At 45.7% G+C, this 27,990-nt stretch overlaps 1 protein-coding gene across 1 annotated transcript in view; it reads left to right on the top strand.

The window, feature by feature from the left end:
* LOC115465355 overlaps positions 1-27,990 on the top strand; it is a 281,729-nt gene that overhangs the window by 105,081 nt on the left and 148,658 nt on the right. Inside the window, exon 2 of the mRNA XM_030195780.1 lies at positions 21,213-21,291. Within this exon, the coding sequence (XP_030051640.1) occupies positions 21,213-21,291 (79 nt within the window). The remainder of the gene's footprint in view (positions 1-21,212; positions 21,292-27,990) is intronic.

The raw sequence follows: 27,990 nt of genomic DNA, 5'->3' as shown, positions 1-27,990 counted from the left end.
CGCCCTGGATCCGTTCATTCAAATTAAGAAAGCCTACTGGGATAGTGTCTAGTTACAGTAATGGTACATCAGGGTTGTGCAGCTGTGGTCCTTGAGGGCCACAACCCAATCGGGTTATCGGAATGTCTCTAGTGATTATGCATGAGATTTATTTGCATACACTCCAGTGTCTTGTGGCCACTTCAGGAGGCAGGAACAAAACCCACTTCCTGCCTGGTGGTGCTGCTGCTGCTCAGTTGAAATAGCTGCCGAGATGCGAGATTTCCCACGGCAGTCTCATGAAGACTGCCACTGGAGCTCTCAGTAGCCATTTTTTGAGATCAGAACTGACATAAGCAGGAGCAATCTCAAAATGGCTGTCGGGATCTCTCACGGCATTCTCTATGAGGCTGCCATGGTAAATCTAGGTAGCCGTTTCAACTGAGCAGCAGCACCAGGCAGGACCAAGTGGGCTTCGTTCCTACCCTTGAAGAGGCCCACTAAACCAGTGTTTCCCAAGTTGGTCCTGGAGTTACCCCCCTTGCCATTCAGGTTTTCAGGATATCCACAATGCATATGCATGAGATTGATTTGAATATACTGCCTCCATGTTATGCAAATCTTTCATGAATATTTATTGTGGATATCCTGAAAATGTAACTTGGGAAACACTGCTCTAGACCACTATGGTTCTTAAGGTAGGTCTGGAGAGGGCCTATGGGTGGTGGGTTGGCTCAAGATTGAGGGGGGGGGGGGTGAGAGTGATTGCGGGTGGGGGGCAGGGGAGTTTCCGTATCAGCTGAAAATGGAGTAGAATTTTCAGCCAAACCTGAACCTGGATTTTGGGCCAGTTTTGATTCTAAACTGAAATTTAGTCGGCCTCTGCCTTTGTTTTCAATACATGATTAATCTAACAATCCAACAATATTGCTGACTAACATTTATCTGCTAATTCCAACCCTAAGAGATCTTCTCTTCCCTCACAGATACACATCACCAGCAGTCATAGCATATGATATGAATGAGATATAAAATACACAAAGTTTGTGTTTAATTGAGCAGACAGATCAGAATCATCAGGGCAATTCTATAAACTAGATAGTAACCTTTATGTGCAAGTTAAGCTCTTAAATGTGCTGTCTAAGCACTATTCTCACCCCATGCCTGGAATAAACTCCCTGAGCCCATACGTCAGGCCCCCTCCCTGCCCATCTTCAAAGCCCTGCTCAAAGCCCACCTCTTCAATGTCGCCTTCGGCACCTAACCACCATACCTCCATTCAGAAATCTAAACTGCCCCCACTTGACATTTCGCATTTTAGATTGTAAGCTCTTTTGAGCAGGGACTGTCCTTTGTTAAACTGTACAGCGCTGCATAACCCTAGTAGCGCTCTAGAAATGTTTAGTAGTAGTAGTCTGCAAATACCTGCTTAACTTAAGTAGCGTGTAGTTCCAAGGGAGGCATGCACGGGAGCTGAGCATGTGGGGTTCCCCCTTATATGCATAACTTACAGAACACTGTAAGGTATGCACATCCCTGTGCACCTAGTGAGAATCACGGAGGTTTAATTGACATGAGATGGGAGAGGACTTGGCCCATTATCTGGCCTGAAGCCAGTAGGTGGAGCTTGCAGAGATCGGGTGGCAACACTGGTAATTGGGAAGCAAAACCAGTGCTGTGCAGACTTCTGTGGTCTGTGCCCTGATGGTGGCTGAATAGATATGGACGGGCTGGAGTGCAAATTTTAAGGGGCTTCGACGTTAGCTTCAGAACTTTTAGTACAAGAACAGTGCTGGGTAGACTTCTATGGTCTGTAACCTGAAAATGGCAAGGACAAATCAAACTCAGGTATAAAGTATCACATACCATGTATAATCTTGTTGGGCAGACTGGATGAACCGTACAGGTCTTTATCTGCTGTCATTTACTATGTTAGTATGTCATTTCATTTACAATGCTGCCATATTGAGTCCCCTAAAACAATAGCAAATGCTAACGCACTTAATCCACGAAAGCCACTATGATGTCATGAAGAAAGATTTCTCCTCATGGCCCCAGCTTTACTTGTACTCCAAGGCAGACAAAATCATCGGTGCCCAAGATGTGGAGGAGATGGTGGACGCGCGCAGGAAATATGGCTACCGTGTCGAGGTGGTTGTGTTCTGCAATTCGGAGCACGGGAGCCATTTACGGGAGTATCCAGCGAAGTATACAGAGGCGTGCACTTGCTTCCTTATGTCTTGCTTGCAGTGCCCTCCAGAGCCTCACCCCCCCAAAAATATTAACTTCTACTGAGGCATACAGATCAAAAGGGGTCATTCAAAAACCCTACTATAGAAGGGTGGGGGGAGGGGTGAGCGAGAGTGAGAGAGTGATTAAATGTTGAAAGAAGTAGGATTTCTGGATTTTCAAAGCATTGCATTGTAAAAAAAAAAAATAGTCTTGGCTCCCCCCTTCAAAAAAAAGGAAATAAGGACTGCTTATGGCAGGGGCGTGGCCAGACCTCACGGTGGGAGGGGGCCAGAGCCTGAGGTTGGGGGCACATTTTGAGTGCCTCCCCACCGCCTCCCCACCTCGCCTCCTCGCCCACCCACCGCCTCGCCTCACTCCCTCACAAACAAATACCTTTACTGGCGGGGGTCCCCAACTCCCGCTAGCTGAAGCCTTCTTCAGCACCAGTCTCTGGCGCAGCCACGTTCTCTGCCTGCCCCCTGCTGTTCTTTCTTCTTGCTCCTCCTGAGCACACTGACGCTGACGTTGACCAATAGTTTGCTTGCTTTGAGTGTACGGTTTCAGCCTTCTGAGGCCATCTCTTGTCAATTAAACCTCCTTGGTGCTATTACACCAGCTGTGTAGTGGCATAAGTGATTATGCCTAAATGTTAGGCATGTTAAGTACAGTCTTTCCTTTTATAGAACACTAGCCGTTGAGCCTGTAAAAATGGGCTGGTATTGGGGTTTTCCTTCTCCCTCCCCGCGAGGTCGCCACCACTACCGTTCCCCACCCCCGGAGTCGCCGCCATCCCTCCACCCGGCCCGGGCCTTCTCTCCGCTACTAAACTTACACATCCATTCGCCGGAACGCAGCACGCACATCAACTGAGCTGCCGTCGGCCCTTCCTTCTCTGCCTGTGTCCCGCCCTCCTGTGACGTAACGTCAGCGAGGGCGGGACACAGGCAGGGAAGGAAGGCCGACGGCAGCTCAGCTGATGTGCGTGTTGCGTTCCGGCGAATGGATGTGTAAGTTTAGTAGCGGAGAGATGGGCCGGGTGGGGGGGGGGGGGGGAAACGGTAGCGGCGACCTCGGGCGGGGGGGGGGAGCGGTATCAACCTCGGCGGCGCAGTTTCCCTCTCTGTCCCGCCGCCCTCGTCATCATGTATTGACGCGGGGCGGGACAGAGAGGGAAGTCTCTATTGCGCATTTGCGAGTGAGTCGGTCACTCGCCGTTTATATGTTTGATTACTGTAATTGGGCATTATGTTCCCTTATGGCATAAGCTCCTACAAGTGTAACACAAATAGAGAGGGTAATACAGCATACATAGAAAGTATACAGACAAAAAAAAGCAACACTGGGCCTTCAAGACTGGGACAAAGAAGTTCTTTATTGATGACCCGCTTTTAAGCACCATAGAGGGCTCTTTAAGGAGCTATATGTTTGCAATTGCGACGTACGGCGATCTTTCACAAGCTGGGGCATTGAATTGACTTCAAGTATACCCAGTGCATTTTTTCTAGCGAAAAAGGTGCTGGTACTCAAATGCTAGGCCACCCTTCAGGGATGAGGTGATCACTGAGGGACCCACCCCACAATAGCCAGGCCCCCTGCAACCAGTCACAGAATCTATGACAAGGCAGAATTGGTGTGTAGAGCCTGAGCTCTTTCATTGAAACTTGGGGTCCTTGGGTCAATGTTAGCAGACAATGGAAAAGGTGCCGGTACTCAGTACCCCCAAGTACCCCCTCAAAAAAAGCCCCGAGTAGACCTTACTGCGTCTCTTCTTGTTAGACCCCTGAAGCAGGTGCTGTTTTTCGGGTCATCAATAAAGAACTTCTTTGTCCCAGTCTTGAAGGCCCAGTGTTGCCTTTTTTTATCTGTATAGGGTCCTACAAGCCACATGTTATAAAATTTTCTCCAGTACTGTAAGTTTGTTTTTTTTCTTTTTAAACATAAATGAGGGCAAATTCTAAAAGCCATTGCCATTCACCTGAGTAAATGTGTGTGTGTGTGTGTGTGTGTTTTTTTAAAAAAATGGGATAACATTACCAGCGGCGTAGCTGGAAAGGGGGGGGGGGGGCGCCAGGGGAGCAGCCACTCCCTCAAACAGACTTAGGCCAATGCCTATTTTTTACGCGATCTGGCACATTTAAAACACATGCTGGCGCAGTCGGCGGTCCGCTCCCCCCCATGTCTTCAACCTGGCTACGCTTCCGAACAGTACATGTGGATTGCTCTTTTGAGATTATGCAACTGCTGCTATTATTTGCTGTTCCCCAGAAGCTGCCGCCAGTCTGCCAAATTTGGCCCTGACCTCCAATGCCACCATCATCAGAATCTAGGGAGTGCCATACAAGCATCGAGGTCAGCCTGTGGCCCTGCCCTCTCTAGGCTTCTATGCTACTGGAACCCTGAGGTCCCTGTGGGCTGTGGCAATGGAAGGAACAAATGAGATGGAGGAAGAACAGGAAATATCTACCGCGTGAACCGATACTCTCATATCACCCCTCTCCTCAAGTCACTTCACTGGCTCCCGATCCGCTACCGTATACAATTCAAGCTTCTCCTATTAACCTTCAAATGCACTTAATCTGCAGCCCCCCATTACCTCTCTACCCTCCTCTCCCCGTATGTTCCCACCCGTAACCTCCGCTCTCAGGACAAATCACTCCTATGTGTACCCTTCTCCTCCACCACTAACTCCAGACTCCGCCCCTTCTGTCTCGCATCACCATATGCCTGGAACAGACTTCCCGAGCCCATACGCCATGCGCCCTCCCTGCCCATTTTCAAGTCCTTACTCAAAGCCCATCTCTTCTTCCTTGCTTTTGGCGCCTAACCACCTTCCCCATTCATGATACCTACACTGACTACATAGTTTGTAACCTTTAGATTGTAAGCTCTCTTGAGCAGGGACTGTCCTTCCCCATGTTAAACTTGTACAGCGCTGCGTAACCCTGGCAGCGCTATAGAAATGCTAAGTAGTAGTAGTAGGAATTAATATTTATTTTTTAATTTATTTATGCATTCTTGTATCCCCCTGTTATCCAAAAACAAACTTCGGTTCAAAGTGGCTTGCAGGTTACATTCTGGTTAACAATTACAGTATTGATTTACAATTTACAGCTCAGTTGAGACTTGATAGCTTACAATGGTAGGTGCCATTTTGGTTGGGAGTTAGGAGGATAGTTATGGTTAGTAATCGAAAAGAACATTTACAGTTTAGTTACATAGTAACATAGTAGATGACGGCAGAGAAAGACCTGTAAGGTCCATCCAGTCTGCCCAACATGATAAACTCATATGTGCTACTTTATGTGTATACCTGACTTTGATTTGTATCTGCCATTTTCAGGGCACAGATCGTAGAAGTCTGCCCAGCACTAGCCCCGCCTCCCACCACAGGCTCTGCCACCCAATCTCGGCTAAGCTTCTGAGGATCCATTCCTTCTGAATAGGATTCCTTTATGTTTATCTCACGCTTTTTTGAATTCCGTTACCGTTTTCAACTCCACCACCTCCCGCGGGAGGGCATTCCACATATCCACTACCCTCTTCGTGAAAAAATACTTCCTGACATTTTTCTTGAGTCTGCCCCCCTTCAATCTCATTTCATGTCCTCTAGTTCTACTGCCTTCCCATCTCTGGAAAAGGTTTGTTTGCGGATTAATACCTTTCAAATATTTGAACGTCTGTATCATATCACCCCTGTTTCTCCTTTCCTCCAGGGTATACATGGTCAGGTGAGCAAGTCTCTCCTCATACGTCTTGTAACGCAAATCCCATACCATTTTTGTAGCTTTTCTTTGCACCGCTTCAATTCTTTTTACATCCTTAGCAAGATACAGCCTCCAAAACTGAACACAATATTCCAGGTGGGGCCTCATCAACGACTTATACAGGGGAATCAACACCTCCTTTCTTCTGCTGGTCACACCTCTCTCTATACAGCCTAGCAACCTTCTAGCTACAGCCACCGCCTTGTCACACTGTTTCATCGCCTTCAGATCCTCAGGTACTATCACCCCAAGATCTCTCTCCCCGTCTGTACCTATCAGACTCTCACCGCCTAACACATACGTCTCCCGTGAATTTCTACTCCCTAAGTGCATCACTTTGCATTTCTTCGCATTGAATTTTAATTGCCAAACCTTAGACCATTCTTCTAGCTTCAGCAGATCTTTTTTCATGTTTTCCACTCCCTGTTATTGAATTGTAGATGATAGGGGGGAGTACGAAGAGAAGGCAGCAACTAGACATTAAAAAAAAGGGTGGGGTTAAATGGCACTGATGTCAAACATTTACTGACAGTGCATGCTTGGAACAGACATTATGGGACCTTGTTGGTAAGGGAAAGGAGAGAGAAGGCCATAGTAGACTGTGATAACACCATAGGCAGGCAAAAATGGACCAAATGGTGCTCGTGCAGGTACTGTGGCCGCTTTAAGCATCCCCAAATCTATGATGGGGGTTCTCAACACAGTCCTCAGTCAGGCTTTCAGGATATTCACAACAAATATTCATGAGGGATTTGCGTGCATTGCCTGCTCCGTGTGCAGATCTCTCTCGCGCATATTGATCGTGAATATCTTGAAAACCAGACTGACTAGGGGTTGTCTGAGGACAGGTTTGAGAACTCCTGAGCTAGAACTGTTCAGCAGCAGCGCTGTGCAATGATATTCAGAGATATTGTTACGATATACAGACCATATAGACACCGCATTGGGATTTGAAACGGACTACCCTAGTTCTTAGCTTGGTGCTCCCAACCATTAGGCTGCTCCTTTATTTTACTCATTGGCTTCATCTTCAGCTCATTTGCTCCTGGATTTTCAGGCAGTTCTTTCACCCTTATTAACACTGGATTCAATATTAACTTATTGTTGGAATAAAATAACTGATATTTGGCAAACACCTTCTACTCACCCCTTGCTTTGTTGAGTGTTTTTCATAGAGAGTGCTGTTACAGATATTGTTCCTGAACCTGATTTCCAGTTCAGCTGTGCAGTTTTGGTTGTGCAGTGGCAGCGGGTCGTGTGATTGCCTACATAAGGGTGTATAGAGTTTCTATACTTTTTGCTTTGTATTTGAATGAAAGTTGATAGAAAGTGCTGTGTCCGAACCTCATTCACTGCTCTTGGCTCATTTTGCTAAAATGGGCCTATCGGGGAAAGTTTTTTTCCTGGTTTTCCTCTTTTGTCCGACTGTTTTTTTTTTTTTTTTTATTAAAACATCTTCAAGATCAACAATACACTTCTCCTCCTGTGGTGTCCCCCAGGGTTCCCTTCTTTCACCATTACTCTTTAGTATTTTCATTGGTCCTTTACTCACAATAATTCAGGAGCATGGTACATTTTCATATATATATACGCTTCTGACATTTTGTTAGTTTGTCTGGTTGTTCTGTCTTCTCCAGATTTCCTTAATCTTCAATTATGTCTTAAGACCATGGGAACCTGGTTTTCTGATCATAAAATAGTCCTTAATCAGGACAAGACCACTGCCTGTTGGCTGACAAGAGTGTCCAATTCGTGCAGTAACAATTCCTGTTCTCTTAGATTTTTCAGTTAGAATTGTCGATTCCTTCCGATACTTGGCTATAATTTTTGATACCTCACTTTCCTTTCATAAACAAGTTTCCAAAGTATTACAGTCAGGATTTTTAGTTCTCCGAAGGTTGCATCCTCTAAAAAAAAAACAACTATTGGATTTTTCAGCATTGCATACGCTGGTGCATGCCTCCGTAATTTCTCATTTGGAGTACTGTAATGCAGGTTTTTTTTTTTCAAACATTGCACAACACAGTTCGCTTTCTTTGTGATGCTGATCGGTTTGATCATTGTACACCTTTGTTGAAATCTCTTCATTGGCTCCCAGTCTGTCAGCGAGTTCAATTTAAGATCTTGTGTCTGGCTTTTAAAGCCCTTCACACTGGGAGTCCCTTCCTATCTGTCCAGTTTGACTTTGCCTTATATGCCTTCAAGACATCTTCATTCCTTAGACGCTCACCGTTTAGTTCTCTCTTCTCCCACCAGTTCCCACTATAAATCTACCAGGCGTTTGACTTTTTATCTTGCTAGCACCCCAGTCTTTACCCTAGTTACTCTGCGGTCTGTCTATTTTTAATTCCTTTAAGGTTATCAATAGAAATCAAGCAAAATAAAACATGGGAAAGAAAATAAGATGATACCTTTTTTTATTGGACATCACTTAATACATTTCTTGATTAGCTTTCGAAGGTTGCCCTTCTTCCTCAGATCGGAAATAAGCAAATGTGCTAGCTGACAGTGTATATAAGTGAAAACATTCAAGCATTACTATGACAGTAAAATAGATACCATTGGAGATTCTACATGGAATGTTGCTACTCTTGGAGATTCTACATGGAATGTTGCTATTCCACTAGCAACATTCCATGTAGAAGGCTGCGCAGGCTTCTGTTTCTGTGAGTCTGACGTCCTGCACGTACGTGCAGGACGTCAGACTCACAGAAGCAGAAGCAGAAGCCTGCGCGGCCACATTGGTGATCTACAAGGGCTGACTTCTACATGGAATGTTGCTAGTGGAATAGCAACATTCCATGTAGAATCTATAGAAATCAAACAAAATAAAGCATGGAAAAGGAAATAAGATGATACCTTTTTTTATTGGACATCACTTAATACATTTCTTGATTAGCTTTCGAAGGTTGCCCTTCTTCGTCAGATCGGAAATAAGCAAATGTGGTAGCAGATGTGACTAAGAAGGGCAACCTTCAAAAGCTAATCAAGAAATGTATTAAGTTATGTCCAGTAAAAAAAGGTATCATCTTATTTTCTTGTCCATGTTTTATTTTGTTTGATTTCTATTGATAACCTTAAGAGTGGACTAACAGGGCTACCACACCTCTCTACTTAATTCCTTTAAGAAAGCTTTAAACTCCTATTTTTTTCGAACAAGCCTTTTCTTGTTCTTAGTACTGGAGTTGTTTGATACAGTATTCTGTAATTAACAGTTCTTTATCCCTGTTTTCTGATGTTTTTTTTGTGTGTGTTCTTTGATATGATTTCTCTTTCGTTTATATCTGTCATATTTATCCTTTGATGTTCCTTTGTGCTCTGTCTGTACACCGCTTTGACCTTTTTCTAGAAAGGCTGTATAGAAAGTTTTTCAATAAACAATCCTTTTCTTCACTGGGTACCATTATCTGAGAGTAGATCTTAAAATCTTGATTTTTTTTTTTTTTTTTTTTTTGCATTTAGAACTGAGTCAACAGGTGCAGCATTACATATTCTAGTCAAGGTATGCTCTTTGAGTCCTTCTACCAGCAGATTTAGACTAGTCTCCGCAAGGGAGAAGTCATCATTAGAAAGGGTTCTGTAGCTAAGGCATGCCCTGCCTGCTCATTTGAAATCTGGAGTCAGTATATTTGCTAATGCCAGGGTAGGCAACCACAGTCCGAGGGCCAGAACCCAGTTGGGTTTTCAAGATTTCCACAATGAATATGCACGAGATCTATTTATATACAAATCAGTCTCCTGCTTGTTCATTCTGGAAATCTCGAAAACCCATCAGGGTTCCTCAACACTGTGCTAATGAGTCTAGGGGCTCCATTTCCTAAGTCGCGGTAGTGATTCCTGCATGGCAAATGTGACGAAGCCCATAGGAATTGAATGGGCTTCATTGCATTTGCCATGCCCAGAATCACTGCTGTGGCTTAGCAAAAGGAGCCCTTGATCTTTTTTTGTTTGATTATTAAATTCTATCTTTTATGCTTGGCTCTTACTTTATCTGTACTCTGATAGGCTGGTCATTTGATCTTCATTTATTTATTTTAAAAATTTATACCCCACCTACAACCTAAGTGGGTTTCCAAAAACACCATACATAATAAAATAAACTAAAATATAAACATATCACAAAAAGAACAATACTGTTAAGTTTCAGGTCTGGATTTGGAGCAAAGGTTATCTAAAAAAAAAAACTGACTCGTTGCTCAGTTGGTTCTTTTAGCATATGTAGGAGATTGGGAATTTATTATTGGAACTATTAATTTGTCTTGTATATTCATTTGTATTTGACGATTGTATCTATTTGTATTGCATAGTCCAGTGTTTCCCAATGCGGACCTGGAAATACCCCCATACCAGTCAGGTTTTCAGAATATCCACAATGAATACATATGAAATTCACACTGCCTCCATTATATACTAATCTTTCTTTCATATTCATTGTGGATATCCCAAAAGGGGGTATTCCAGGACTGAATTGGGAAACACTGGCTTAGTTCATATTTTATCACTTGTGTGTTGTATTTGCGTGGCACGTAATTGTATCCCATTGTTTTATTTTATTGGCATTAGCTTTAAACCCCTTCAGGGTATAAGAAGAATATAAAGTTGTTTAAATGAAATTGGCAGCTTGGAGGGTTTTTCATTTTTTATTTAACACATTTATATCCCGCATTTTCCCACTTAGTTGCAGGCTCAATGTGGCTTACACAATACCGTAGAGGTAAGCTCCGGTTCAATAATACAAATACATAGTAAGTGACGGCAGATAAAGACCTGTACTGTCCATCCAGTCTGCCTAACAAGATAAACTCATTATACATGGTATGTGATACTTTATATGTATACTCGAGTTTCATTTGTCCTTGCCATTCTCAGGGCACAGACCGTAGAAGTCTGCCCAGCACTGTTCTTGTACTAAAGGTTCTGAAGATTTTGGAATCCTAAAGAGTTACAAGATTCCGGAATCCCAATTAGTAGCAACATTCTATGTAGAACCCCAAAGAGTAACATTTTATTTATTTATTTAACACATTTATATCCCACATTTTCCCACTTAGTTGCAGGCTCAATGTGTCTTACACATTACCGTAAAGGTAGGCTCCGGTTCAATAATACAAATACATGGTATAGTAGTAAGCATGTAAGAAACATAAGTATAAAGCAGCAAAGAAATAAAGAGGGGATGGTGATAGAAGTCTAGTACGGTCCATATTTTGTTGTGTCACAGGAAGTAGAAAGTTAATTGGGGTCAGGGGGGGTAGGCTTTCTTAAACAAGTTGGTTTTCAGTAGTTTCCTGAAGTTAAGATGGTTATAGATAGATCTCACGGTTTTGCACAAAGTGTTCCACAGTTGTGTACTTATGTAAGAAAAGCTGGATGCATAAGTTGACTTGTATCTAAGTCCATTGCAGTCTGGATAATGCAGATTTAAAGGAGTTCGGGATAGGCTGCTACTGTTTCTGGGTGGTAGTTTTATGAGGTCCAACATGTATCCAGGAACTTCACCGTAAATAATCCTGTGGACAAGAGTGCAAACCTTGAAGGCAATACGTTCCTTGGTGGGAAGCCAATGCAGTTTTTCGCAAAGGGGTTTTCTGAGCTGATGCACATTGTTTTGCCTAAGGTTTTACCTCCAGCCTTAGAAAGGCCATGCAATTAAAAAGAAAAATTCCAAACAAACATTTTATTCTTAATTGTGCAATACCCAGCAAACATTTATCTCCTGTTTATGGTTGAGGAATATTTTCTTAGAAAAAACTGTCCCTTTAGAGCAGAGAATGAGGTCACCAGCCTGGAATTTCATCACAGCTGAGTAGAAATATTCCTTTCTAGTTGTAAAAATGGGGGTGTGCTCCATGAAAACGCTCTTTCCCTGTGAAAGCAGTGACATTTTACAGAATTAGGCTAACAGCTATTACGTTTGGCCATTGAGTTCACATTAATTCAGGCACCCTTTTGGTAGCAAGGACAGCTTTCTCATCCAAGATAAAGTGCAGTTTGGAGGAGGAGGGTTGGTGGGGGGGGGGGTCACACTCGGTTGCAAAAAATGTTTGGCAGTAGATATCACCTGGGGGAGTTCCTGGAGGGTAAGCTCCATAATAAAGGCTTAAGCAAAGTTCAGGCGTCATGCTAAGGACATCTGGATGCAAAACAATTTGCTAACCGGGAGCTGTTAGCTCTTCGTGCAGCTTTTGAGCAGGTATTTAATTTTAGTTACATTTGTACCCTGCGCTTTCCCACTCATGGCAGGCTCAATGCGGCAGGCAATGGAGGGTTAAATGACTTGCCCAGAGTCACAGGGAACTGCCTGTGCCGGGAATCGAACTCAGTTCCTCAGTTCCCCAGGACCAAAGTCCACCACCCTAACCACTAGGCCACTCCTCCACACCTGTATTGCAAGTCAACCTGATTTTACTCTTCCAGCAGTGTCAGTATCAGATAATTATTCAAAACTGTAAATAGAAATGTCAGTGCAATAAAGGCTAAAGAGTTCGCATTCCAGAAATACAAAAAAACTCAAGACGAGGAACATGGGAAGGAATACCGGAGGAAACTGAAAGAAGCCAGGAGAGAGGTACGTCTGGCGAAAGCGGAAGAACAAATGGCTAGAAAGGTAAGGAGGGGTGACAAAAATTTCTTCAGGTATATTAGTGAAAGGAAAATGACTAAAAAGGGAATTGCGAGACTAAAAGATACTGCAAACCGCTATGTAGATAATGATGAAGAAAAGGCAAATTTGCTAAATAGATACTTTTGTTCTGTTTTTACTGAAGAAAATCCGGGAGAAGGACCACGATGGACTGGCAAAAGTTCATTTGAGAATGGAGTGGATATAGCACCGTTCACAGAAGAGAGTGTGTATCAACAACTAGAAAAACTAAAGGTGGACAAAGCCATGTAACCGGATGGGATCCACCCCAGGATATTGAGGGAGCTCAGAGAGGTTCTGGCGGGTCCTCTTAAAGATTTGTTTAATAAATCCTTAGAAATGGGAGAGGTTCCGAGGGATTGGAGAACGGTGGAGGTGGTCCCTCTTCACAAAAGTGGTGATAGGGAAGAAGCTGGAAACTACAGGTCGGTAAGCCTCACTTCGATTATTGGAAAAGTAATGGAAGCGATGCTGAAGGAAAGGATAGTGAATTTCCTGGAAGAAAATGAGTTGCAAGATCCGAGACAACATGGTTTTACCAAAGGGAAATCGTGTCAAACGAATCTCATTGAATTCTTTGATTGGGTGACCGGAGAATTGAACCGTGGACGTGCTTTAGACGTAATCTACTTAGATTTCAGCAAGGCTTTTGACACGGTTCCCCACAGGAGGCTCTTAAATAAACTGGAAGGGCTGAAGATAGGACCCAAAGTGGTGAACTGGATTAGGAACTGGTTGACGGACAGGCGCCAGAGGGTGGTGGTGAATGGAGTTCGCTCGGAGGAGGGAAAGGTGAGTAGTGGAGTGCCTCAGGGATCAGTGCTGGGGCCGATTCTGTTCAATATATTTGTGAGTGACATTGCCGAAGGGTTAGAAGGTAAAGTTTGCCTATTTGCGGATGATACTAAGATTTGTAACACAGTGGACACCCCGGAGGGAGTGGAAAACATGAAAAAGGATCTGAAAAAGCTAGAAGAATGGTCTAAGGTTTGGCAATTAAAATTCAATGCGAAGAAATGCAAAGTGATGCACTTAGGGAGTAGAAATCCAAGAGAGGCGTATGTGTTAGGCGGTGAGAGTCTGCTAGGTACGGATGGGAAGAGGGATCTTGGGGTGATAGTATCTGAGGATCTGAAGGCGATGAAACAGTGTGACAAGGCGGTGGCCGTAGCTAGAAGGTTACTAGGCTGTATAGAGAGAGGTGTGACCAGCAGAAGAAAAGAGGTGTTGATGCCCCTGTACAAGTCGTTGGTGAGGCCCCACCTGGAGTATTGTGTTCAGTTTTGGAGGCCGTATCTTGCTAAGGATGTAAAAAGAATTGAAGCGGTGCAAAGAAAAGCTACGAGGATGGTATGGGATTTGCGTTACAAGACGTATGAGGAGAGACTTGCGGACCTGAACATGTATACCCTGGAGGAAAGGAGGAACAGGGGTGATATGATACAGACGTTCAAATATTTGAAAGGTATTAATCCGCAAACTAACCTTTTCCGGAGCTGGGAAGGCAGTAGAACGAGAGGGCATGAAATGAGATTGAAGGGGGGCAGACTCAAGAAGAATGTCAGGAAGTATTTTTTCACGGAGAGGGTGGTGGATGCTTGGAATGCCCTCCCGCGGGAGGTGGTGGAGATGAAAATGGTAACGGAATTCAAACATGCGTGGGATAAACATAAAGGAATCCTGTGCAGAAGGAAGGGATCCTCAGGAGCTTAGCCTAGAATGGGTGGCAGATCTGGTGGTTGGGAGGCGGGGCTAGTGCTGGGCAGACTTATACGGTCTGTGCTGGGGCTGGTGGTTGGTAGGCGGGACTAGTGCTGGGCAGACTTATACGGTCTGTGCCGGGGCTGGTGGTTGGGCAGCGGGGATAGTGCTGGGCAGACTTATATGGTCTGTGCCAGAGCCGGTGGTGGGTGGCAGGGATAGTGCTGGGCAGACTTATACGGTCTGTGCCAGAGCTGGTGGTTGGGAGGCGGGGTTGGTGGTTGGGAGGCGGGGATAGGGCTGGCCAGACTTATACGGTCTGTGCACTGAAGAGGACAGTACAAATAAAAAAAAGTAGCACATATGAATTTATCTTCTTGGGCAGACTGGATGGACCTTGCAGGTCTTTTTCTGCCTCATCTACTATGTTACTATGTGTGTAAAAGGTACATTAGCACAGGGTGACTGCTTCTAGGGGTATTAAAGAGCAGCAGTCAGCTAAATAGGATCTGACAGCCATCTGACCTCAGAGTAGAGAGCTGCATTGTAAGCTCTTTGAGCAGGGATTGTCCTTCTGTGTTAAAATTGTACAGTGCTGCGTAACCCTGGTAGCGCTTTAGAAATGTTAAGTAGTAGTAACCGGGGATAGTGGGAATCCTGGGACTCCTGCAGGGATCCCCTCCAGGTCCATGGTACTCCCACGGGGATGGATGCAGGTCCTGCGAGGTTCCTATGGGAGTGTAGTGCCAGGCCAGTCTACCTATCCTTTCCTTGTGCCTTGGCAATTATAATAACACTAAAAAAAAAAAATTTAATGGATATGGTTGATAGCATTTAAATCCCCAGAAGCACTGAGAGGGGAATGCTATCAACATGGGCTACTGTTAAGTTTGAATATTTTACCACAAGTCAGGTCAGGTTATTTTATCACAGGGGACGGTGGGGATGTTCGTTTCTGTGTGATTAGATTTCTCCCTCTTTCCCCCCTCAATGTGTGCATTTTTTTTTAAAAACAGACCCACACATCCCCAGGCTGCTGATTGGTTTTCAGCTGTTTAGCAGTCTGTATTTCTAATACAGCTGCTTCTGGACCTGGCAAGGCACCAGGGTTTTGTAGCTCGGTGCAGTGTAGCAATGGCACAAGAACAGCACAGCTGCTGATGCTGAGTGTGTCGTCATGGTACGCTGGCTTTTTTTTCATCCATTTCAGTGCTGCACAGGGCCAGCTTCCTCTTCAGACAGGAAGCCAGCTGGGCTGCAGCTTAAGTGTGGAGGAGAACATGAGGAAGAGACGGTGAATCAGGGCTATTAATGTACACATAAGTGGTCAGCATCAGGAGGAAGCTGAGGTTTTTACCACAGGTTGGCAGGGATGTGGATATCATATAGCAGGGAACGGTGAGTTCTGAGACTGGAGGATTATGTTTGAAGAGAACATGTATGCATTTGTGGGGCTCTGGGCCTTGGGGATGTGTGAGTGGAGGAGTGGCCTAGTGGTGAGGGTGGTGGACTTTGGTCCTGAGGAACTGAGTTTGATTCCTACTTCAGGCACAGGCAGCTCCTTGTGACTCTGGGCAAGTCACTTAACCCTCCATTGCCCCATGTAAGCCCCATTGAGCCTGCCATGAGTGGGAAAGCGCAGGGTACAAATGTAACAAAAATAAAGTAGATACTATTGGAGATTCTACATGGAATGTTGCTACCATTGGAGATTCTAAATGGAATGTTGCTACTATTGGAGATTCTACATGGAATGTTGCTTCTATTGGAGATTCTACATGGAATGTTGCTATTCCACTAGCAACATTCCATGTAGAAGCCTGCGCGGCCACATTGGTGATCTGCAAGGGCCGACTTCCATATGGAATGTGGCCACATTGGTGATCTGCAAGGGCTGACTTCTACATGGAATGTTGCTAGTGGGACTCTGGGCAAGCCACTTAACCCTCCATTGCCCCATGTAAGCCGCATTGAGCCAGCCATGAGTGGGAAAGCGCGGGGTACAAATGTAACAAAAATAAAATAGATACTATTGGAGATTCTACGTGGAATGTTGCTACTATTGGAGATTCTACGTGGAATGTTGCTATTCCACTAGCAACATTCCATGTAGAAGGCTGCGCAGGCTTCTGTTTCTGTGAGTCTGACGTCCTACACGTACGTGCAGGACGTCAGACTCACAGAAGCAGAAGCCTGCGCGGCCACATTGGTGATCTGCAAGGGCCGACTTCCACATGGAATGTGGCAACATTGGTGATCTGCAAGGGCCGACTTCTACATGGAATGTTGCTAGTGGGAGTCTGGGCAAGCCACTTAACCCTCCATTGCCCCATGTAAGCCGCATTGAGCCAGCCATGAGTGGGAAAGCGCGGGATACAAATGTAACAAAAAATATATATATTGTAGAGGACTGGTTTGGGGAAAGTTCAGGGATATATATATAGTGCGGGACCTCCCCAAATGCTGCTCCTCCATCTTGGTAGTCTGTAGCAGTGTCCTGAGCCGCCAACACTGGCACATGCTTAGGGCCAAGGTGGATTACAACAATATAGCTAGGTATGCCACTGACATAAAGGGTTAAAATCACATTGTTATACTGTCCTGACCTGTGGAAGGGGATTTTGGTCTCTGAAAGCTAGTTAAAACCATATTTTTAAATTTTTTTTTGTTTTATTTTTATTTCTTCAAGTGGAATAACATGGCTACTACACTACTTGATCCAAAATTTAAAAATAAAGTTCTTTTTTTTTTCTGGGCATTTACTCTTTCTAATTGTGTTGGTCTCAATCTCCGCTTTCTTCTTTTCTCCGTCTTCTCTTAACTCATGCCAGTGAGTCGTGTTCGCTTATTTTTCTCTCTCCTCCTGTCTTCTTTACTTTCTCTGCTACATTCATCTCTAATATTGTTGTTATGAGTGGAGGAGTGGCCTAGTGGTTAGGGTGGTGGACTTTGGTCCTGAGGAACTGAGTTCGATTCCCACTTCAGGCACAGGCAGCTCCTTGTGACTCTGGGCAAGTCACTTAACCCTCCATTGCCCCATGTAAGCTGCATTGAGCCTGCCATGAGTGGGAAAGCGCAGGGTACAAATGTAACAAAAATAAAATAGATACTATTGGAGATTCTACATGGAATGTTGCAACTATTGGAGATTCTACATGGAATGTTGCTATTCCACTAGCAACATTCCATGTAGAAGCCTGCGCGGCCACATTGGTGATCTGCAAGGGCCGACTTCTACATGGAATGTTGCTAGTGGGACTCTGGACAAGTCACTTAACCCTCCATTGTCCCATGTAAGCTGCATTGAGCCTGCCATGAGTGGGAAAGCGCGGGGTACAAATGTAACAGTCAGTTTTTCCTCTCATTTATTTCTCTCCCTCTATTCTTACTATACAGTCTTCAATTTCCTTCTTTTATTGCATCTACCTACAGCTTTCCATCTCTTTTCTCTCACCCTGGCTCTCCCATTCCCCTTCCTCTTATTCCCCAGTCTTTCAGTATCCTCTCTCCTTCCATCCAACATGTCCTCCTCTCTTTCTCCCCATTTCCATCTAGTGTCGTCTCTCTCTCTCTCCTTCCTCCCATCCAATGCTTCCCCGATCTGTCCCCCCCTTTATTTTTATCCATCATTTTTCTCTCTCCACCCCACCACTTCCATCCACGCACCCGTTTTCTACCCTCCTTTCAGTCGGCATCTTTTCTGTCCTCTTCCCTGTCCTCTCTGTCCCCCACCCGCATTGTCTGTTTCTCCCACACTTGTTCCACCGACACTCCAGTGGTTGCTGCCTTCCCGGACTAGCTTGGGTAGCTGCATCTTCTATACGCTTGGCTGCCGACTCTGCCACTCTCACCCTCTGCTCTCTAGAACAGGAAGTGACATCAGAGGAGGGTGGGGCCAGCTGAGCCAGCAGCTGCACGTACACAGGCTGTGGCGCCCCCACTGGGCTCACATTGTTTTGCCACTGCTGCTGGTATTTTGGATAAATCAATTTGAAGTGACCTCTCAGTCTTGATGTGGCAATATACCGAACTCTTTAGCAATATACCGAACTCTTTGTCTCAAACATCCAACTTTATACAACACATTTCAATCACACTTCATCATTATACTGTATTAGATTATTTCGCCAGCATTTCCCATTTGGGCACAGCGTCCCATCCACTATGGTGCTGTGTACATCTTCATAGATCTACCCGATTATTTTTTTTTAAGATTATTATATCTATATATATTTTCACACACTATCATGCTCTCAGAAGTCTCAGTTTTCAGTTTCAGTTTTAAAGTACAATAACTGAGTAGGCAGCAACTCTGCAAAGCAGTCAAACCTCTGCCGACAAGGCCATGTTTCGAGATTCTTCATCAGGGTAGAGGTTTGCTCATAGTCTGCTTTTGCAAGGGTAGATCTTTGAAGATGTACACAGCACCATAGTGGATGGGACGCTGTGCCCAAATGGGAAATGCTGGCGAAATAATCTAATACAGTATAATGATGAAGTGTGATTGAACTGTGTTGTATAAAGTTGGATGTTTGGGACAAGAGTTTGGTATGCTGGTATTTTGGAAGCAGTGGGAGGGCAGTGGAGAAGGTGGACTGGCAAAAACATTTGTGGACTGGTGGTTGGGAAACGCTGATCTAGGAGATGGATCATATGTGGGATGAACAATTATTTGTAGTGGGGGAGAAGGTAGTGGAAGGCTTTCTCTTTTTAAAAAGACGGCAACCCTATTATAAGACCTGCGGATTTAGCTTTGAGCTTTTTTTTTTTCTAGGCCTGATGAAGTGAGGCTAAGTTTCTCTTAGAATGGAGAATAAAGAATAGTTTGTATAAATACTAGGTTCATGAACTCTTTCCTCTGCCAGTCACAATTATTGGAGAAGAGAATGGTAAAGTCAAAAGGAAAGACTTAATAGGAGAAGTGCTATATTTTAATACCCTCAAACTTTGTGTATTCTGCTCCTTAACCTTTATCCCTTTCTCCTGGGAAGCCACTGGGGCTGTAAAGTAGTGTGGTTGCTCTGTTGGTCCAGTTTAAACAAAACAAAACAAGGTGATACTTTTAATTGCAAAGGTTTTCAAAGACAGAACCTTGATCCTCAAGTCAGAAATGAGCAAAAGATGATAATTATTAAAATACTAGTAAAAAAGCCCCGTTTCTGATGCAAATGAAACGGGGGCTAGCAAGGTTTTCTTCAGAGTGTGCATGTGGGAGTGTGTGTCCCTGCCCTGTGCCTTCTCTCCCTCCCCCTCCCCCCTTGGAGTCCAGTCCTTCAGTGTTAAGTTTCCTGCTGTTCTGTGTTACAGAGAGAGTGAGGGCATCTCTCTCCCCTCCCCCTCTGAGTCCTTCACTGTTACAGAGAGAGGGATTTCGTGCTGTGCTGTTTTCCTTCACTCATGGGGAAACCGGATATCTCTGGCGCTTCACACTTCCGGCTGGAGGCTTCAGAACGTTGGTCTTGCCTTTTATATATATAGATAGACTAGTAACGAAGGCCCGTTTCAAATCGGAGTGAAACGGGCGCTAGCAAGGCTCCCCTCCGTCCCTTTGTGTCTCTGTGCGTCGCCGGCCCCCCTGCAGCCTCCATGCGAGAGCTATGGTGCAGTGCAACGGAACTTGGAGCTGAGAATGTGCTCCGCCTGCACTCTCAACGTCATAACGTTTGATGCGAGGGCGGGGCCCACAGACTGTGATTTTGTGTGGCTTCAGAGCTTCGAACTTACGAACCTGGCTTCAGTGACGTCAGTGCGAATAGAACGTCGAGGGGGAGTTTTATATATATAGATGTAAGTAAAGCATAGAAGCATTCCAATGACAGTCTGGAGGTGAAAGGGTGTGTGTGTTTGGGGGGTTTGAAGTGAGAAACAGGTGAGATGGATGGGCGATTTGGAAGGTGACAGTACAGTATAGTTTTATGGTTTATAATATGATAGGAAACCCAGATCCTTAAGTTCCGTTATTTTGAGAAGATGATCTGTAAATTGAAAAATATCTCGTAGTTCTGACCAAAGAACTTGTACATAAATGAGGCGCATTATGATGCCAACCTCTTTGGGACAAGACCAGCATAATTTGGAGGAGGAAGAACCAGATAACTTACATTTTCTAGGTGTCCACAGAGCTCTCCCTTTTTCCTTTTTATTCTTTAAATCATGTAAATGGCTTAGAATCATTGATTTAAATAGCATATCAGATAAAATGAATATGAACCAAGCAAATGCAAAGTGGTTACTGAGGTGCTTGAGAGTCCAGAGACCCCTGAGTCAGGGGCGTAGCTATGTGGGGCCACGGGGGCCTGGGCCCCCATAGATTTGTTCCTGGACCCCCCCTGCCGACGACCCTCTCGACCCCCCCCCCCCCCCCCACCGCCAACCCTCCCCTGCCGTCACCGTGGGCTACCTTTGCTGGCGGGGGACCACAATCCCCGCCAGCCGAGGTCCTCTTGCTTCCCGTGGAAGGCTTAGTTCTGTTTCTGACGTCAGGCTCACAGAAACAGAACGAAGCCTTGCAGATCAAGGCTTCGTTCTGTTTCAGTGAGTCTGACGTCCTGCACGTACAACGTGCAGGACGTCGGAAACAGAACAAAGCCTTGCGCGGGAAGCAAGAGGACCTCGGGTGGCGGGGATTGGGGTCCCTCGCCAGCAAAGGTAGGTGACAACGGCGGCGGTGGGGGGGGGGGGTCAAGAGGGTCATCTGCAGGGGGTGCAAAGTTGGTGGGGGGGGGTAGGCCGGCAATGGCGAGGGGGGCTATAATGTGCCCCCTCACCTGGGATCTGGACCCCCCTCCCGCCAAAGTCTGGCTACGCCCCTGCCCTGAGTGAAGACTCCCTGCAAGTGCAAATAAGCATGGCTCACTGAGACTGACTGCAATGTTTCATTCTTGGTCTTGTAGATTTCATACCCCCCCAGCGACGAGGAGGGCAGTGATGATTCTGAAGGAGAAAACCAGGAACTTGCACAGATTGACAAAGGTAATTTAACAAATCGCCAACACCCATGATGGTGTCCCACTGTATATTCCGAATGGGCTGGGGGTATGAAATTAGTGCAGCACGTTCTATATTTTTTGAGGGGGGAGGTGTCCCTCTATTTTTTCCATTTTCTCCCAACTCAGGGCCAGATGCACTAAACCTTAACGACCCTCTAACAACCCTTTAACGAAGGAAATTCCTAACCGTTGTATGCATTAAAGGCCTTTTTCCGACGAAGCAAGCAGCTAACGAAAACGGAATACAAAAGAGTAACTAAGATTGTAATGTGGACGATTCGGGATGCACTAACACTACCGACGATCACACCGAATCATTTACCGCGACATATTAAACGTATGGTCAGAGCCAGTCGTAAAGGCCTGAGCTGTCATCTCCCCGCTGCCCCCTGCACCATAAAAATCAAAGCTGGCATCTTTAAACAGAAAGTGAGAAAAAAAAAAATAAAAACACCACAAACACTGGCTCCCCGCTTTCCCCTGCATAAAATATAAAAGCTTTCCAAACATCAAAAAAGGATCGGGAGGGGGCAAAGGCGCTCATCAGGAGCGTCCTGTATGGATGGCCTTGCCCCGCCCCCTGAGTACATCGCCGCCGTTCCCCCCCCCCCTCCAACGGACCCCCCCCCTGCTTTACCGGCCGTGCAGCGCCTCTCACCTGTGTGTGAAGGCGCTGCACGGGATGAAACAACGGATCGTCGATCGCTTCTGCCTCCACCGACGTCTATCTCCTACATCAGAGGAGGGCGGGCACAGAAAGAAGGAGATAGACGTCGATGGAGGCAGAAGCGATCGACGATCCGTTATTTCATCCCGTGCAGCGCCTTCACACACAGGTGAGAGGCGCTGCACGGCTGGTAAAGCGGAGGGGGGGGTCCGTTGGAGGGGGGGAACGGCGGCGATGTACTCAGGGGGGCGGAGGATGGCAGGGGGCGGAGCACTGTTGGGAAAAGAAGATCGAGACAGGAAGGGAGGGGGGGCCCGGCGCTGCAAAAGTTTAGATTTTTATTTTCAGTTTTTAATTTAGTAAAGGGCGGAAGCGGGGAACAGCGGCGATCTTGGGGGGGGGGGGGGGGGCAAGGCCGTCCATACAGGACACTTCTGACGAGCGCCTTTGTCCCCTCCCGATCCTTTTTTGAGGTATGTTTACTTTTGTAGTGATGAAGGGGGAAGCAGGGAGCCACGTGTTTGTGGGGTTTTTTTTTTTGTTGTTGTTGTTCTGATGTTTGTGGCATGCGCAGAGCAGCCAGCATAACGCTTGGCTGCTCTGCGCATGATCTAGGGGCCGATTGCCGATGGGGATTACAAATCTTTTCATACATTGTACTTTTCAGTACCGCACCGAACATGTGCGTCTTGTTTTTTTTGGTGCATGCTTCGTTTTTTTCAAATTCGTTAGGGAGTTTAACGTTTTTGAATTTTTTTTACGTTTGGTTGATGCATCTAGCCCTCAGTGAGAACCAGAGCTGGAATCCAGGCACTGTGAGCCTTCATTCACAGTTACTTGGGGGATTTTTCAACTGTTTTGAACAGACCCACCCCCTTCCCAAACCTGTTGGTGCCAACAGTCCCAAGGTTGGGAGTAATGCACCATGCCGCCTTCCTGAACTCAAAATCCGCTTCCACCTCCTCCCCCCCCCCCTCAAGCATGACGATGGACTTCCTGTTGGGAACGGTGGGAGGTGGCAGTGCTTTGAGCAGTTGGAATTTGTTTCTCTGTGTGCATCACTTCACACATCCACGTTAAATTTCATCTGCTGTGTAGGTATAATAAGTAGTAGTAGATGGCCCAGTCTCACAAGATCCTCCTGCAGTTCTTCAGTCTGATCCTGTTCTAACTGCTTCAAGTAATTTTGTCATCTGAAAACTTGAGCAGCTCACAGATTGCTCCCTTTTCCAGATCGTTAATTGATAGGTTAAACATTGGTCCCAGCACGGATCCCAGGGGTAACCCACCCTTCACTCTCTAGAGAGCAGATGCAAAGAGGTGATGAGAAATCCAACAAGGGCAGGTAAAGAAGGTAAAGCAAAAAGCCAATGAAATGAAATGAGTTAATCAGAGCTAAAATTATGGCTTATTGTTTTTGTTTGTTACATTTGTACCCCGCACTTTCCCACTCATGGCAGGCTCAATGCGGCTTACATGGGGCAATGGAGGGTTAAGTGACTTGCCCAGAGTCACAAGGAGCTGCCTGTGCCTGTAGTGGGAATCGAACTCAGTTCCTCAGGACCAAAGTCCACCACCCTAACCACTAGGCCACTCCTCCACTGTTGCTACTATTTGAGATTCTACGTGGAATGTTGCTATTCCACTAGCAACATTCCATGTAGAAGTCGGCCCTTGCAGATCACCAATGTGGCCGCGCTGGACGTCAGACATGCAGGCTTCTACATGGAATGTTGCTAGTGGAATAGCAACATTCCATGTAGAATCTCCCATAGTAGCAACATTCCAAGTAGAATCTCCAATAGTATCTATTTTATTTTTGTTACATTCGTACCCTGCGCTTTCCCACTCGTGGCAGGCTCAATGCGGCTTACATGGGGCAATGGAGTGTTAAGTGACTTGCCCAGAGTCACAAGGAGCTGCCTGTGCCTGAAGTGGGAATCCAACTCAGTTCCTTACTTCCCCAGGACCAAAGTCCACCACCCTAATCACTAGGCCACTCCTCCACACAGTGCAGTATACCAGTCACTGGTAGTTTTTAAGTAAACCCAAACTAAGAAATAAGGCACTTTTACTTTTCCAAATTTAAAAATCTATACTGAGCTACTTGCTGGTTTGAAAGTTGAAAAATAGTCGTAAAATGTTTAAAAATGAAAGCAATTTGGATGGTCATTAGACTTGACCGAGAGAAACCCCCAGGCAGGGTCTTGACTTCCTGGTAGACCAGTGGCTCTGAAGACCACCGTGACCTCAAACTTTTTTAAAATCTAGAACTCTTGTCGCCTCCCTCCTCCTCCAACTCCCAACTGTTCAACACTTATGTATACATTTTTACATCTGGAAGTGTGGCTGCTACTTACAACCACCATTCAGGGTTTCTTGGTGGTCTCTAACCAGATGTTTCATGTTTCTTCTGAGGAGCTGATGTTTGTCCTTATATTTTAGGTCACTGGCTCCTCACTGAGGTCTTTATCCAGTCTTGTTGGGCAGACTGGATGGACCATGCAGGTCTTTTTCTGCCGTCATTTACTATGTTACTATGTTATGACCTTAAGGTTCCACCCTTTGAACCTCTTCAGCCAGACACCTTGTTTAGTTGAAGCACTTGTATCCCACTTTCCTAATTTTAAGAAATGTGCAAAGCAATATATAGCACCATTTAAAATATAGTAAACTAAACCCAATAAAAACCTGATCCTCACACCCTCTCTCACTTCCCTCCACTAACGATGGAATGAAGAAGATACAACATAAACCAAGAGAAGATGGATTCCGCCCCCCCTTTAAATCTAGAAATTAGGAGCTGTGCGGCAGTGGTTGGTTGACATGACAGAGGTTTGTATCTGAGCCGTGGCTTCCCTGTGATATATTGTGGTTTTTTTTCATGTTTTCTGAAGCACTGGACAGCTTTTCTTATTGGCCAGTTTTCTAAGATTAGCAATAAAGTTAATTCAAGTGTTTTTCAAGCATTATGTGCCGGTACACAGTATGAGCACCTTTTTACTGCTCTCACAAAATGCCCCATGCCGACCACAGCAACTTCAATCACATAACCCCACAAGTAGTCAGTCCTTCAGTACTCTCTCTCAGCTTCCCCCGCATCAGGGGCGTAGCTAGGTGTGTCTACGGGGACATGTGCCCCCACAGATTAAGCCCTGGCTCCCTCTACTTTTGACCCCCCCCCGCCACCGACCCTCCCCGCCACTTTCGATCCCCCCCTCCTGTGCCGCCGCCCCTCCCCCGCCGCCGCCAGGTACATTTGCTGGCAGGGGTCCCCAACCCCCACCAGCCGAAGTCTTCTTCAGCGCCAGTCGACTCCGGTGCCTTTGCTGATGATCTGTTTCTGACTCCTGACGTCCTGCATGCACATCCTACACGGGGCTACATACAGGACATGCACGCAGGACGTCAGGAGTCAGAAACAGATCATCTGGAGTCGACCTGCGCTGAAGAAGACTTCGGCTGGCGGGGGTTGGGGACCACCGCCAGCAGAGGTACCGGGTGGGGGGGGGGGGGTCAAAAGTAGAAGGGGCCAGGGCTTAATCTGTGGGGGCCCATGCCCCCGTAGCCCCACCTAGCTACGCCCCTGATGCTGGGGAAGCTGAGAGTACTGAAGGACTGACTGCTCGCGGGGTGATGTGATCGAAGTTGCTGTGGTTGGCATGGGGCGTTTTGTGAGAGTGGTAAAAAGGTGCTCATACTGTGTACCGGCACATACCACTTGGAAAAAAAAACGCCCCTGCCCAGCATGCTTACCCTCCCCAGATTCCAGCCAATACCTTCTCTCCAGGGTTCCAGGTCCACCTCAACTGCATCATCCCGGGACCTGTGGCAGCCAGCAGCAAACACAGAGACCATGTGGGGGGGGGGGGGGCTTTAGCTTAAGCCTGTGCTGGAGTCTGTCTTTTTTTTTTGTCTACAAAGGAAGCCTGCATTGAAGGGGCTAGGATGTGAAAAAATATACCAAGTCAAAGGTAGAAAAAACTATTCTACATTTTTAATACGAGTGTCATCTTTGGAAAACGAAATTATATACAAAATCAAAACCTACCCCAGTTCTTTAAAAAAAATTAAAATAAATTTTTTTTTCGTAGACTCTAATAGGAAAGTACCATTTCAGTCTGATGGAAGAAAAAAGCCTCGGAACTTATGCCAACACATAAACAGCGTTCAATCCTTATTCAGTCATTGGCAAAAAACTTCCACTATAATCTTCTCTCATATACTTAGTGGTTCAATTGTATTTATATTGTAAACTTATCTTTAGAGAAGTACTCTAATCTAATCTTTAAGTTGCTCAGATTCTCCCAGTGCTGGCCAACTTTGTCCTCTAAATCAACCACTGCCTCAGGGACTTTTAGACTGAACCAGAGCTTTCACTATTGACTTTCATGTACATTTCTGCAACCAAACAGACATAAGTACATGGGTATTGCCATACTGGGACAGACCAAAGGACCATCAAGCCCAGCATCTTGTTTTCAACAGTGGCCAATCCAGGTCACAAATACCTGGCAAGATCCCAAAAAAGTACAAAACATTTTATGCTGCTTATCCATGAAATAAGCAGTGGATTGTCCCCAAGTCCATTTTAATAATGGTCTATAGACTTTTCCTTAGGAAGCCGTCCAAACCTTTTTAAAACCCCGCTAAGCTAACCGCCTTTACGCCATTCTCTGACAACAAATTCCAGAGTTCAGTTACACGTTGAGTGAAGAAACTTTTTCTGCAATTCATTTTAAATTTACTACTTTGTAGCTTCATCGCATTTCCCCTAGTCCTAGTATTTTTGTTGGGTTAGCAGAACAGATACACAGGTTACAAAAAGCACAAAACATGGCTTGTATGAAAGTAATAATCATACTAGAACCTATCTCTAACTTACTCTGTGCTGCTCTATTTCCTTTCAACTGCTACCAGCACTTCAAATTGGTGCATCTAATCGGGAAAACTTCCTGTTTTATGATTGGATGAAACAGGGCTCTTTCAGAAAAACACAAAACCAGTCAGTGGCTGCATTTAAGCCGTGAGGTTGAAGGGTATTAGCAGTAAAGATCCAGTATTCTTGTTAGCCCTCCTCTGATGCAATTTCCTATTTTCGCAAGGGCGGGGACACAGTGAGCGAAGGCCCGAGGCGATCTGCTTCTTTCACAGACTCGAGACGCTGGCACTGCACTGCCGATTCAGAGATTTTAAAAATTCAGGGGGGGGGGGGGGGGGCAGGTGGCAGAGAGAAGGGGTCTGTTGAGGAAGCTGAGAGTAGGCAGGTAGGGACAGGACTGCGAAGGACAGGCAACAGCGGCGCCGGCAGCCTGAATAAAAGGATGGGGCGGGTACAGAGCCCCCCCCCCCTTGTATTTATACCTTCCCCACCACCACGCTCTTTGTACGCCACTGGCAGAGCCGACACAGGCAGCGGTGGGCAAGGGCAACTGGGCAGAGCCTCTGGGCCCTCCAGCACTGCCTGGTTGTCCGAATGGTCAGTCCGCCCCTGCCTTTTGGAAAATGCGCATCCCCGTATTTTGTGAAGAAGTGCATTTTGAAATTTGTGATCTTTTTTTTGCATTGTGACCGCTGCACAACTAATATTCTGCCAGTGTCGTTATGCTCATATTAGCCCACTCCTCAAGTCACTTCACTTTCTTCCTATCCGTTTCCGCATTCAGTTCAAACTCCTCTTATTGACCTATAAGTGCATTCACTCTGCAGCTCCTCAGTACCTTTCCACTCTCATCTCTCCCTACATTCCTCCCCGGGAACTCCGTTCACTGGGTAAATCTCTCTTATCTGCACCCTTCTCCTCCACTGCTAACTCCAGACTCCGTTCCTTTTATCTTGCTGCACCATATGCCTGGAATAGACTTCCTGAGCCGGTAGGTCAAGCTCCATCTCTGGCTGTCTTCAAATCTAAGCTAAAAGCCCACCTTTTTGATGCTGCTTTTAACTCTTAACCCTTATTCATTAGTTCAGAACCCTTATTTTATCATCCTCACTTCAATATTCCCTTATCTCTTG

Source organism: Microcaecilia unicolor, chromosome 3, assembly GCF_901765095.1.
Source record: "Microcaecilia unicolor chromosome 3, aMicUni1.1, whole genome shotgun sequence".
Classification (NCBI taxonomy): domain Eukaryota; kingdom Metazoa; phylum Chordata; class Amphibia; order Gymnophiona; family Siphonopidae; genus Microcaecilia; species Microcaecilia unicolor.
The sequence above is the reverse complement of the archived record's forward strand: the minus strand, read 5'-3'. Positions and strand labels throughout refer to the sequence as shown.